Genomic DNA, 13,806 nt, shown 5'->3' on the forward strand with positions numbered 1-13,806 from the left:
ACACACACACACACACACACACACACACACACACACACACTCAGCAAACATTTTTTAAAAGTTGATTTGAAAGATGTAGATGAACTAATAGCTTTCCGTGGCTTCATTCTTGATGGAGAAAAATGGAAAGATGAAAGATTTCTTGATATTTCAAGCACTGCTTTAAGCCCAGTGATGCTGGCGGGTATGGTAAAATCAGTCTAATACAGGCCTGAATATGCTGGTCACAGACGGCATAAGAGTATGCTCAGTACAAAGGCAAGAAACTGCAGAGAAGCAAAACGACCAAACACATACCTTCCTTTACACTATGGGGAATATGGCTTTTGTCAGAATCAGCTTCTGTGGAACCAAAACAAACGATAAATACAGTGTGTATTAGAAATATTATGCTTAGGTGGCTTTACATATTTTAGGGAAAAGAAATGACTGAAACTTGATCATAAGGAAAGTTGATTATAGAATAAAAATTAAAACAAAGAACTAAAATCTACGACAGTACTCATATAGACTATTGTTCCACTCCTTCTCTAATCCAAATTGATAATCTAACAAGGTGTTTTTCAAATGGCAGTTATTTCCGAGCTTGGTAGTATTAAGATGAGATAAACATTCCTCCGTCCACCCTCAAAAAAAAAAAGAAAAAGAAAAGCAAGGAAACGAATGGCAAACAATAACTGCCACTGTTTGTTTCAGACTTGGCACGTAAAGAAGAAGAAGAATCCAGGTGGAGTTTGCCTGGGGTCATAAATTAAATTAGTGCGAAAATGGCCACCAAAGTTTGGCGACTTCCCAAAGCTTGAGTGTCCTTGGAAAAATTGACCGGAGTTTGACTTTATTAAATAAGTGTGTTTATGGCCACCAAAGTTTGGCGACTTTCCAAAGCTTGAGTGTCCTTGGAAAAATTGACCCAAGTTTGACTTTATTAAATAAGTGTGTTTATGGCCACCAAAGTTTGGCGACTTTCCAAAGCTTGAGTGCCCTTGGAAAGACTGACCTGTGTTTGACTGATGCATCATGATGTTGCTGCCTGGGTGGATCGTTCCGTTACTGGTCAAACCGCCAACGATGACTCCGCCCCCTCCCCCTCCCGGGCCACTCCCTGGGCCTGTTCCTCCTTCGTCCCCACCACCTCCGCCATCACCTCCCATGCCAGACCCTCCCATCCCTCCATCTCCGAAGTCGTATCCGTCAAGTGGAATCCGCTTCCTCTTCTTGCTGGCAATGTTGTCCTTATCTGTAAAACATTACGGTACTTACATATGAACATTCATATTATATATATATTATATTTAAGTGGGTTTGTGTGAAAATATAAAGAGTCCACGGGAAAAAAGGGGAATAGTCACAAACTGGAAATTGTGAGGGTGTCAATTTTAAAAGCTTGTGGACTCATAACTTCATATTTGTTTGATAGGTAGTTTATTGATATGTTTGTCGAATGGAAAATCTAACAACGATAACCAACAGTTTAACAGATATACAGTTATGAGTCAGAAAGAGTTCAAAATTGTGTCGCGACATGGCAGAATCAGGCACTCGTCAGTTCTTGGGCATATGGAGTTATTGGTATCATCTTAAAGCTTGTTCCTTTGACTATATTTTGATAACAAAAATTAAAGGCTATCTTGAACAGAAGTTGACCAGATATTTGCGACTGAAGCAGGTCGGGGCCGCTTGGTTTCAGAGGTAAAATTACTGAGAAAATGGCCGCCAAAGTTTGGGGATTTCCAAAGCTTAAAAGTCCTTGGAAAATTAAAATGTTCATTTGTCGTGCCTTTAATCCTTGTTTTTCAGTAAAATCTACACAGAAATGTTTTTAAATGGACATAAAAGGTGTTGAGCTAAAAAAAGAAAAATTAGGAACAAATTGTCAAACTGGTGGAAAAGTGCCTGTTTCTTTAATTTCCTTATTTTGACGAGCGCCGGATTTCACCACGATGCCTCTCAATTTTCAGTTTGAGACTATTTCCGTTTTCCCATGGACTCCTCTCATGTGTCATGAGACAAATTTTTCAGGCTCTCCTCAGTCTTGGGCAAATGGAGTATATGGGATAATCTTTAAGCTTGTTCATTTTTCTTGCTTATCTTGAAAAACCGTCGAAAACTTGGAATGAAGGAGGTGGGGTTCACCTGGCGTCAGAGATTAATTTAGTGAGAAAATGGCCACCAAAGTATAGTGACTTCAGGAGCTTGAGTGTCCTTAGAAACTGTGAATTTACATTTTTTGTGTGCCTTTTATCAACATTTTTCAACAAATTCCTGAAAGCACATAAAAGCGGTTGAGCCCACAAAAAAAATTCGATAAATATTTCCCAATGATCTGAAAAATATTAGTCTCTTAGATTTTATCATTTTGACAAGCGCCTGATTTCATGCTAATAACATTTATAAATATTTACAACACTAAAACACTAAAAATATACATATATATATGAAAAAAGTGTTCGTACAAAATCCATTGCAGTTACATTTACAAAATTTTAAATCACAGTAAGACCAAAAGAAGTACACATCAAGCTACTAATAAGCTTTTTCTTTGTTGACATCTATGAACATCCATTTCTCTACAAAAATAAACAAAAAGTTACTAAAACCAAAATTTCCCCTAAAAAAATAACATAAAAGTCTGTTTCTTCTTTTCTCTATATCAAATTTTCATTTACTTCTGTGGGTTTTTTTTGGTTCTTTTTAAAACTTTGTATATAGGTGTTTTTACGCTCCCCCCAAAATCAACCCAATCTAAATCATTTATGAGACGGTCTCCGATCTTGCCTGTCAGAGCTAACCTGGGCCGAGAGGGACACAGCATCTCAGTCAGCAGAAAAGCCAAGATGCTCGAAATACTTGACAGCTTCACCACAAAGGCCAATTTACTTCTATAAATGTACAGCAAGGAACACACTGCATACTCACCTCTGTTCTGTGGAAAGTAAGTAAATGCCTTGGGCTCACTGACTTCTTGATCAGATTTCCTCTGAAGCATAATGAGAACATTGACAGCTTTGTCGATATTGGTGTTGTAATACGCAGGAGTCTTGAACACAATGGCATACTGGAACCAAAAAAAAGGAGACAATATTATCACTAGCTTCAAGGAAACAGAATATTGAAACTGGTTTTATGTCATGTTCATGGAAACAGTTAACTCAGTGAAATAAGTTCAAAAGTGTTTACATTCCATCTTCACCGATTCTGATACTTACTGAAAAAGATTTTCATTATTTTGAAAGCACAGGTGAGAGACGAAAAATTTTCTTAATTACCCTTTATACGATTCTGTTCTTTTTCCATTTTGTCTTGTTCTTATAGAAGGAAAACCTATACACCTTCAATAATGTCATTTAAAATGTCCTTTTTTCCTCATGCAGATGGTTCAATTTCAGTTGCTTTCACTTTGAAAAAAAGAAAGAACGAGAGTGATGTTTCCTTCATCCTTGTTTTTCCCTCAAATTTTTGACTTTCTCAGTTTCATTTTTTTTATGAATCTGCTGTTGGTTCCAGGATGGCTTTGCATGTAAAGACAAAGTAAAACCTAAAAAGATGCTGTACCCTGCATGGTATAATTTCTTGAATTGACATCTTGGAATAGAAAGTGAGCTGTATGTGGCATACCACTGATGACACAAGGGTTGTTAAATGTACACAATATTTTCTCCAGCTTTTGGAAGGGATTAATTCTGCATTTTTCCTGCACAAATGGCCTGAGAGAGGGTGCTCTCTCCCGACCTTCAAAGGCCATAGGGTCTTTCTTTTTAACGTCCAAAATCACACAGGACTTCCAACTTTCTGTCCATATATAACAAGATTTTGGGTTGTATCCCATCAACCCTTGAACCAGGACCTTGAAAATCTTGCAGGGAAAAAGTGCAAGAAGCCCACAGACAATACTGCATGAACTGGGAATTGAACAAGGAGCTGTGGCAAGAGACGCTATCACATTTATTATATTCTAAAGAGACGCTTATTATTTCCTAAACCAAACACCTCTTTCTCACCTGTCTATGGACGTCTAACGGCCCGAAATTGCCGTAGGCTTCCCATCGGACGCTTCCATCTGGAGCCTGCTCCACAAACCTCACTTGAATGTCATCTGCTCAGGGGGGAAAAAAAGCATGCATGTTGTTATCGATCCACAGACATAAATTTGTCCTACAAGGATTAATATGCCTAAGTTTATCCTGCAAAGATAAATTTGCCTACTGTTGAGTACTCCAGTCTCAGACCATGAAAAAACTGACAATTTCTGGCTTATAATATGACATAAAAAAACAATGAACAATTAACTGGTATGTGCCCTTCTCGTTCAAACTTCATTCAGATAAGGTCAACCTTTCCTAAAATAAAACATAAATGTCCCCGACAAAACTTGATTCAGAAAAACGTCCAGTATAAAATTTTATTTTGTTGGAAGTTTTTCAGCTCACTTTTTAAAAATCTTAGTGTCAAGTCTAGTACAAACATCATATCAGACCAATTAAACAAAGTCTGCTTATGAGCCATTCCATCAAAAGTGACGCATGTAACGTGGAGATGATGGCCTACTAAAAAACATCAAGCACTGATATAGCCATTCATTACACTTTTTGGGGGGTAAAATGCAGCCTCCCTCTAACAACAAAAAAAGAAGAAAAATGGCACTATCATTTCTTTGATATTTTTTCAGCAGGTTATAATCCCTGTTGTACATGTGTCACTTGTCATGGAATGGCCTTTTACCTGTTGACTGTCAATTAATACTTATGTTCTACTCTTCTAGTTTTTGTGAAAATGCTAAAGTTAGCAAGCAACACGTAGAAGAGATATTCATTAACTCTTTGAACCCTGTCAGACGCTGGGAACATTTGGCGGTAATAACCCTGTTCCCCACCAGACGCTGGGAGCGTCCAGGAAGAGTGACAACTGTTTCGTTTTATTTTGTGCTAGTTTTAGCTTGTTTTTCGGAACTATTCATGAACCAAGTTTTTTAGTAATGACTAAGCCTTTGTTTCCACCATTTAGAAGTTGGAGGCAAACTTTTCGGGTTATAATGAGACATAGTGCTCTCGGTTTAGGTGACTGTAGACAAAAACTCTGGGAAACGGTAGAAAAAACTCAGGGCTTAAAGAATTAAGCCTCTTTCAATTGACATCACATCGTACCTTTCTGGACCTTCTCACAAAGCAGAAAAACTTCCTCGTTGCCCGAGCAGCATCCTCCATACTTGTCCATGCGACATATTTTTAAGGCTGAAGCTCCGGGGGACTCTGTTAGAAACACACAAAAAGATAAAAAGGGACTATTTCTGGGTATTCTAAGAATTAAGTGGCAGGATAGAAAAGGAAATGAAGAGCTGTGGGAAAGGACAGGACAAAAGGATATAGAAGTAGAAATAGGACTAAGAAAGTGGCGATGGATGGGACACGCCTTAAGAAAGCCCAGTGGAAACATCACAAGACAGTCACTGCAGTGGAACCCACAAGGAGCACAAAGCAGGGGTAGGCCACAGGAAACATGGAGGAGATGCGTGGAAAGGGACATGAGAGAGATGAAGCTCACTTGGAACGAGCTTGGAAGGATGGCTCAGGACAGAGATAAATAGAAGAAGCTTGTATGTGGCCTATACCCTGTCAGGGGTGAAAGGCACTGATGATGATGATTTCTGGGTACGGCTGTGTGAGTGAGTTGTACCTCAATGTAATGAATGCATTTCTGTGTTATGCTGAATCTTTGTATGTTCATATTCTGGGGTATCCACCCACAATTTCCCTCTTAGATCAATAAAGCTATCTTATCTCATCGATCTCATTTGCCAGGCGCAGATGGAAATGAAACGAACACTAAAAACAAGTTGAGTATTGAAAGTTGGAGAATATTTTAAGTTGCAATACAGAGACTGGAAATTCAGTCTGGAAGAAACAAGTAACATACAAAAGGAATAGTTTACACCTAAAGCTCTAGCATGCACACTATTCTTTGACTTCACTATCAAGCAAAAAAAAACAACAACCACTAAACAAAGTGGAGGAGAAAAACTCAAAATTTTTAATGGGTAGTAAAACTTGAAACTTAACTTACATCACAAACAATCAATAATCACATTGAAAATACAAGTATCAAGCGGTGTTTTACAACATACTTTCATTTTGTTCCGGCATTTCCTTCCTAGTTTATAATGGAAAATAAGCAACTGTAAATGTCAAAAGTTCTACTGATTTGGGACTTTTTAATATAAATAAAATCTAATAACTTGACTTGGGCACATTTGAGGAATGGTGCTGACTGTCCGTATGTTAACATGTATGTAGAATCTATTTTCTTTCCTTTCTTTTGCATTTTCCGATATGATTACCACTACCCTAACAGTGTTGTCTCTAAAAAGAACTTGCTGTGTCTAGCAAGGCTTTAAACTCACACACAGAAAAAAAAACCCAACTAAATGAATAAAATAAAAGAGCAAATTCTGCAAAAAAAAAATAGTAAATTGGTCAAATCACCAATACCGAATAGCTAGAAGTAAACATTCTCCTGTGTGTTTACTCTAAGACTAACGGCTAATTTCAAAATCCAAAATGCAGCACACTTTTTTGTTCTTACTAAACACAAAAGCACCAGATGATAGAATTGGGCAGGATTTTTTTTTGTTTTTATTGCTAGAAGAAACAAAAAACAAACTTACTGCTATCATAGATGGGTTGGGAGGCCACGGGAGTGAGCATTTTACTGAAGGAACCGTCGGGATTTCGGAGAAACACTTGAAAGCACAACCGCACCACATTCAGCTGCATGTTCTTAGATTGCTCATCTGCTTGTGATCTTGCCAGTCGCCGATCCTCATCTGTGACACAAAGTAAATTTTAATTGTACAGCGTTAATTTTTTAAATAAACTTAACTCTATTCCAACGCATGGCAAAGTTTCCATGTAATGTACAGTAAGACTTGCCCTGTTGGCCTCCTGTTCAAGACAACCACCTGTACAAATAACCACTTCTAAACCCCCCCACCCCCACCCCCACCTACCTGTGTCTTTTTTTTCTACATTGCAATGACAGTCCAAAATATTTGCTTGTCTCAGACAGCCACTATTTTCTTCAACAATGGGATGCTGTCTTAGACTATTCAGACTGTGTGTTTTTTCTTACCCTAATATATTCTGTATTATCCACCCTTGTAAAGCAAGGTTAAACAGACACTTCCAAGCAATACAGATTGAGTCTGTTCGCTGTCAAATAAAAAGGGAGTGTGACGCATATCTCAGTGCCAGCCATGGCATTCTGCACTTCAGGGAAGGGAAATCAGGTGCACACAATCTTTAATACAAAAAGTTTTCAAAGATTCTTGACATCTTGAATCAGCTATGAGAACAACATGCAAGGAGATAGAAATCTACTCTGCAAACTTTATTCAGTATTTGATGTTAGACGTCTTCAATGACGTACATAAAGCCATATAAATGATAAAGAACTATGTTGCTCCTACCAAGGAAACAATAAGTCAGAGGAGCCAACTGACTATGAATAAAAATCCTAAACTTTTCAGACCCCTTAGAAAAAAGTGTGCTGGGAGTGAAAATTTAAGGATCATATTGTCTATAAAAACATGTATCAAAACAATTTTGATATAAAAAGCAATGACAAGTACAATGAGACTATTTTTATAATATAAATTAATATATTATGAGCAGGATCTTATTACAAAATCTGGACAGTTTCAGAAATCCAGATTTCCCCATTAAAATCAGCACCTCTTATAAATTATCAAACTCACACAAAAGCACACCATCCGCGGTAGCCATAAATCTTTGAACAAGAACCATGAAAAAGAACCTAGAACAAGAACCAATGCATCTTGATCCTCTACAGACCCACATCCCAAAAACCACCAACCTTGAAGCTGACAATGCCTGAAATACATCAACATTTTCTAGAGAATGAGTTTGCTCACCACTCAATCACTGCGTTCACTGATCACGTTAGAAATAACACAGAAACTGTCAGATGTTTCTTACCAGTGATCGGAGGTTCAAAGTTCATGTTGTTCTCTTTCAGCTTTTTATTCAGCTTGATGGCATCCAGAATCCGTCCTGTGAGGACATCTATCAATTTCTTTCGAGTCACGTGTAAGATACACAGATTGGGGAAACTGAAAATATGAATGAAAAATGTATAATCCACTAAGAAAATTGAGACATTTGAACAAACCATAAGCTCGATTGTAGGCAAAAAAAATAAAATTTAGCGCAAATAAGAAAAACGAAGAATAGAAATGTGTTCAGTCGTAAAGCATTCATGTTTAAAATCCTCTGTAGCATCAAGTCAATATTTTCATCTGAATTAGTCATTTCTCTCAGCCTCTCCATAACAAAGTGAGGAGTTAAAAGCAGAGGTGCTGACTGGCTGCAAAAAAACAAAAAGTCTGAAACTTGTCGCCTCACACAGAAATGCGTATTTATGGACTCATAATTTACAGATCATTTGTTTAATACATCTAATGTCAAAACTATTTTTATTTCTAATAGTAATAGTAATATGAGGACAATTTCAGATATTTGGATGTTGTTTTAATCCAAAAAAACTATTACCCCTGTAAATGGTGTAAAAAGAGATATATGTGAGGCAGCGTGGTGGAATCAGGCTCTCGTCAATTTTTGGGCATGTAGAGTTATTGGTATCATCTTAAAGCTTGTTCACTGGTCTTCATTTGGATGAAAAAAATCTCAATTTATCTTGAATGCAAGTCGAGATATTTGTGAATGAAGGAGATGGGAGTCACCTGTTTTCACAGGTAAAATAAGTGAGAAAATGGCCGCCAAAGATTAGTTATTTCCTTAGCTTAAGAGTCCGTGGTAACTGAAAATTTACGTTTTTTGTGTCTTTAATCAACGTTTTAAAGAAAAGTTCTTTAATGGGCATGAAAAGTGTTGAGCCAAAAAACAAAAATTTGATAAAAATTCACAAACCTGCAGAAAAATGCAAGTTTCTTCACTTGGATTATTTTGACGAAAGCCTGATTCCACCACGCTGCCTCACATATTTCTTAATACCACTTTACCTGTATGTCAACACTGATGCATAAAAAGGAGAAAAGGCACTTCATCCTTGAGCGGGAAAACAAAAGTAACACCTTGTCAGTATCATAAAGGGGCACTGGCCACTGACTCGAAATAATTTAATCTCTGGCAAATTAATGACATGCACACTTCAACCATCACTTGAAGTCAAATTAATTAATCTAAAGGTTTTTCCCAAGAAGCCACGGAGCAGTGTACTGATGAAGCGACAACAGGAATATATAACTTCCAGTGACTTCCTTTAGGAGATCACAAGAGGCACTGATTTTAAGTCCATGACAAGTTTTTTTTAAGAAACTCACATGATAGGGTCTGTGTTTGCCTTGATTTCCACTGTGCATAGCCCGTCCTTGCAGTTCGTTCCCACAAGCTTATGAGCATGGGCTCGAGGACTTTTTTCATCTGTTACTAAACTAACAACAACCCTTGCTGCCCCAGTGTAGTTTTCAATCTGTAAATGAATAAAAATGTTCACGAAGATGATAGAAAAATATACATTTAAAAAATCAAGATGTCCACAGAAAACACATCTGGGTGCAATTATTGTATGCCTTTCCAGAATGCATAACTAAAAAGAAAGAGCTTGAGCATTTTATCTCAATCCAAAAGTAACTGATTCGACAACTAATGAGGGATCAGATTTATTGACCGTTATTACGAGAGTCATTATTTCGGTTGATTCTCGATTATATTTCAGCTATATAATGGGTAATTCCCTCAATCTCGTTTGACGTGACCAGGCATAAGTTGGCTAGCTTTATTCATACTGATATACTGACAAAGCAATATAACTTAATTAACGCCCTACCCTTTGCTAGGTACCCAAAACTCAAAATTTAGTAACATGAATTCACTTTTTACAGCCATATAATTTACATATAAAGCATCAAAATGCACTTTGAATACGACCATTGGCACTACGTTCTTCCATCTAGAAAAGCAAAAGCAGAGTTTCAAAAATTACTGTATAAAGTATAAAAGCTTGACAGGCAGAAACACTGAACAGACGACAAAAAGAAAATGCTGCATGAGAGTGCCCACCAATTAAATACACAGTACTGTAAGCAATACAAAAATAGAAACCTTTATAGCTGGGTAGGATTTCTTGCTTCTTTCACTCTTAGTGCCTTGCAGTCCACCATGACTAGGACCTTCGCATTCGTAACGGAAGCGGAAACCTCTTTGCTGGGGTTGTTCCGAGATCACGACACAAGGCTGGTCCTTGGCAGCAGCTGAGTTTGAAGTAAAAGAAACAAAAAAAAGAGTATATGACCATCAATTTGATCTTTAAAAAGTAACAAAAGTCAATTAAGTAAGTTATACTGCAGTTCTGGTCATGTATAATTATATTGTATGGACTTAAGCCTTTTGATTTTTTGACAGACAATCTTAATCTTAGAGCAGTATGGATGATACAGCTTTGCCTAAGCAATTGTCATAAAGAAAGTAGAATGCCCAAGTGCCACTTCTGAAAAGAATTTGACTTCCTTGATATGCTCCAAAGGAGAGACCTCATCAACACATTTAGAATCAAGGAAGGTGTGAAGGAGGTCTTACTGTTTTACATGTATGATAGGGACATTTATCATAGTGGAGAATTTATTATTTTTAAAATTTTTCTAAGGTGGCAGCCTATGGCCTACTCTTTTTTATGGCTTTCAACTACCAAGGGATCTCAATGTGCTGAACATGCACACAGGTCCTTCCAGATTTATTTGTCTTTATCTGACAAGACAAGGTGCTTAATCTTACCAGCTTTAACTTCTGGAGAGTGGAGGAAGAAGATTAAGTGAATGAGTAAGTAAGTTGTGGTCTTTTTAGGTCCTTTTTGGACAAGAAAGAGATGATTAGATGAAGAAGAGGTAGAGGGGACAAAGAAGAGGAGAAAGAAGAAGTAGAAGAGAAAATTGGACTTGCTTGTATGAACAGGGTTCAAACCCAGTACCTTTGGTATGAAAGGCGAGCAGCGGGCCTCCAGCCCACATTTCAGATTTCCTTAATTTTATGTTAGCATACAAAAACTGAGCTACATGAACTGAGTACCAAACAAAGGTTTCTATTCATAAAAACTGCAATACAAAGAAAAAAAACACTGTCAAAACAATCACAAACTACCATTAGTTCCAACTGTACCGCCAGACACGGTTTTCACCTCTCCATTCATGGAAGGGGAGATGATATAGGCAGGACTGATCACATTTTTAGCTTGCAGTTCAACTGGCAAAGCACTTTCTTTCAGTTGATTTGCCATTCTTGGGGCAAATCCAAAAAGATTTTCTGAAAATAGAAAAAAAAAAAATTTGTTTTATATATATAACAAATCATGAACATTATTAAGTTTTTTTAAAAAAAGGTTTGAATGGTCAAAGCTGCACTCCTTACGCATTATCCCAGGGTCATTCAAATGCTCCTTGCTGTATCTGATTGAACAGTCTGTGTGCAAAGCATGCCAAAAGTTTGACACCACCACAAGAAGAAAGATGACACCCATCTCAAACAACTCACTGCTCCATCTCTGCAAGAGCACTCCAACTTAAGCAGTTGACGTAGCGTAATTCTCTCATTATGAATTTGTTGAGAATTTGTGGTCAACATTAGGGATGGGCAGGTACCAGTACCCAGTACCGGAACTCCCGGTTCTATTGAAGGAGGTGTCAGTACCGACACCTGGCCTCCAGTACCGGCTCTGGGAAGGAGCCGACGCGACGGTTGTTTTTTTCTTACCGGACAACGGGAAGTGTGCAGTGTGTAGGTCTAGGCCTAACAGCTGGGGCGTCAGATGCACACAACGCAGCGGGTGACCTTCATATCGGACTTCAGTTTCAAAGTTGACAATCAAAAACGAAGTTTGCTTAAATTTATAATATAAAATATGGCTTCAAATCAGGTTCCACGCAAGCCACTTTGCTTAAATTTTGATACGCTGATTCCGAAAATGAAATCAATTTTTAGCAGCGATAACTATTTTTAAAATTCTGCTTGCAAAGTTTAATCCCACGCGGCGGCAAACTTCAAAGGTATTTTCCGTCACAGTTCGCCTCTCCAATTCTGACTGGTGTGTGTGGGGGGGGGGGAAGGTGCGGGCGGCGCTGATCGTGGCGTTAGACGCAAGACTTGAAGTCTGTGACGTCACCTACTGGTGTCACTCCCAGTACCGGTACCGGTGCCGATACTGGCGGTTAGGTGCCGAGAAAGTACCGAGACTGGATTTCGCCGGTACCGCCCACCACTAGTCAACATGTTTTTTTTAAGTAGGCCCCCTATAGGGCCTACTAAAATACTTAAATTATCCTTTTTAGTCCTTGTAGAATGACAGTGAAAACTTTAATTTTCAGGACTGCTTATATATCATTTGTGAGACCAGTCAATAAAGTCAATATTCAATAATAGATAGGCCTAGATGACATAATTAAGCAGAAAAAAGGCCATTTGAAATAGGCTGGTCTCCCAAAAAGTATTTGTGAGCTTCCCAGTAAGTAGCCAGAAACCTTATTATACACGAACAGAGAGTTTAAGCGCAGCATCTGCAGTCTGTGACTGTGAACCACCTAGCTAGGCTGCTGGACACCTATTTATATCGACATATATGATTGCAACGAGTTCGAAGCTCAGCTCGGTCTGTATATCCTTGGGAAAGGCACTTAATGCAAATTTTACCATTTGGATCGGCCCTGTCAGAGGCGGATATTAAACAGCCTCCATAGAGTCCCCACCTCAGAAATAATCTTACCATTGCAAGGAGTGTTATAAATGTATCATGTGTGCCTCGTAGACAGACAGATCGATGTCTTTCTGTGAACCTAGACTAGACAAGACTTTGACTAGCCTTGATCTCCTAAATTAGACTCTAGAAATTAGAAAGATTTTATTACTCAAACTTTATGTTGACATATTGTACTCTAGATTCTAGTTAGATTTTCTAACCGAATTGCAGTACTGGAGTAGTTGTGGCCCCACCAGTGCAACTAGGCCTGAGTAGTGCAATGAGTCTTGAGTAGTGTGTGTGTGGGTTGGGCCCTTGGTTCAGGCCAGGCCCTAACGCTACTGTCACTGTACCGTAAAAAACGTCCAATTTCAAAACTAATTTACCTGTCAGTTAGACATATGTGAAACACTCAGCTTTAAGACCAAAGCAAATGGTGTGTTTTTGAAGGAGACAGCGCTGATGGCTGGGTATCAGCTGTACACGACAAGAATAGGAAATAGCTTAGCTCGTAGGCCTAGCCTAAACAGGAACTTCTTTGCACAGGTTTCTGTACGGTGCACTTTAGGGAAATTCCCCTCTTGGCCGAATCGTGTTTCTTGATTGGAGAGTTAAGGTCACATGTCCACTATCAAGACATCTGATTGGTTTGGGCTTTGACTCTGTGTCTATTTTCAGAACCGCGTGCTTAAAAATAATCATCAATATTGTTGTAGGTTTTCCAAGGGAAGTTAACATGAAATAATAAGCGTCCAAGTGGGATAACCACAGGTCTCAATGTTTACGTTACTACACGTATTATATAACCTACCAATAGGTCTATGTATGGCCTGCCGTTTTGTACAATGCTTGCATGAGGGCTGAAAATTCTGAAATGGAAAAAGGTTTTCGAAGTTGTACCAGAGACACTAAAATATATTTTAGTGTCTCTGGTTGTACCAGATACGAGATAATACGTAATAAAAGCATGACAGCAGTATTATAATTTAATGTTTTCCGATTATTTAAATTTTTATAATTATCTTGCCTCCTCTTGTCTCTTTCTCCTTTTCC

General features: G+C 38.2%; 1 protein-coding gene across 2 annotated transcripts in view; it reads right to left on the bottom strand.

Annotated features, from left to right (window-relative positions):
- LOC101855313 (nuclear factor NF-kappa-B p105 subunit) overlaps window positions 1-13,304 on the bottom strand; it is a 24,733-nt gene extending 11,429 nt beyond the window's left edge. For both annotated transcript variants that reach the window (XM_005090966.3, XM_005090967.3), the window contains exons 1-11: window positions 13,140-13,304; window positions 11,166-11,327; window positions 10,134-10,282; window positions 9,353-9,501; window positions 7,989-8,122; window positions 6,659-6,817; window positions 5,142-5,246; window positions 3,999-4,093; window positions 2,917-3,055; window positions 998-1,237; window positions 298-342 (exon numbers count right to left, since the gene is read on the bottom strand). In XM_005090966.3, coding sequence (XP_005091023.1) covers window positions 298-342; window positions 998-1,237; window positions 2,917-3,055; window positions 3,999-4,093; window positions 5,142-5,246; window positions 6,659-6,817; window positions 7,989-8,122; window positions 9,353-9,501; window positions 10,134-10,282; window positions 11,166-11,301 — 1,351 coding nt within the window. In that variant the 5' untranslated portion in view covers window positions 11,302-11,327; window positions 13,140-13,304. The remainder of the gene's footprint in view (window positions 1-297; window positions 343-997; window positions 1,238-2,916; window positions 3,056-3,998; window positions 4,094-5,141; window positions 5,247-6,658; window positions 6,818-7,988; window positions 8,123-9,352; window positions 9,502-10,133; window positions 10,283-11,165; window positions 11,328-13,139) is intronic.
- Between the last annotated feature and the right edge of the window lie 502 nt (window positions 13,305-13,806).

Source organism: Aplysia californica, unplaced genomic scaffold (assembly GCF_000002075.1).
Source record: "Aplysia californica isolate F4 #8 unplaced genomic scaffold, AplCal3.0 scaffold00024, whole genome shotgun sequence".
Lineage (NCBI taxonomy): Eukaryota > Metazoa > Mollusca > Gastropoda > Aplysiida > Aplysiidae > Aplysia > Aplysia californica.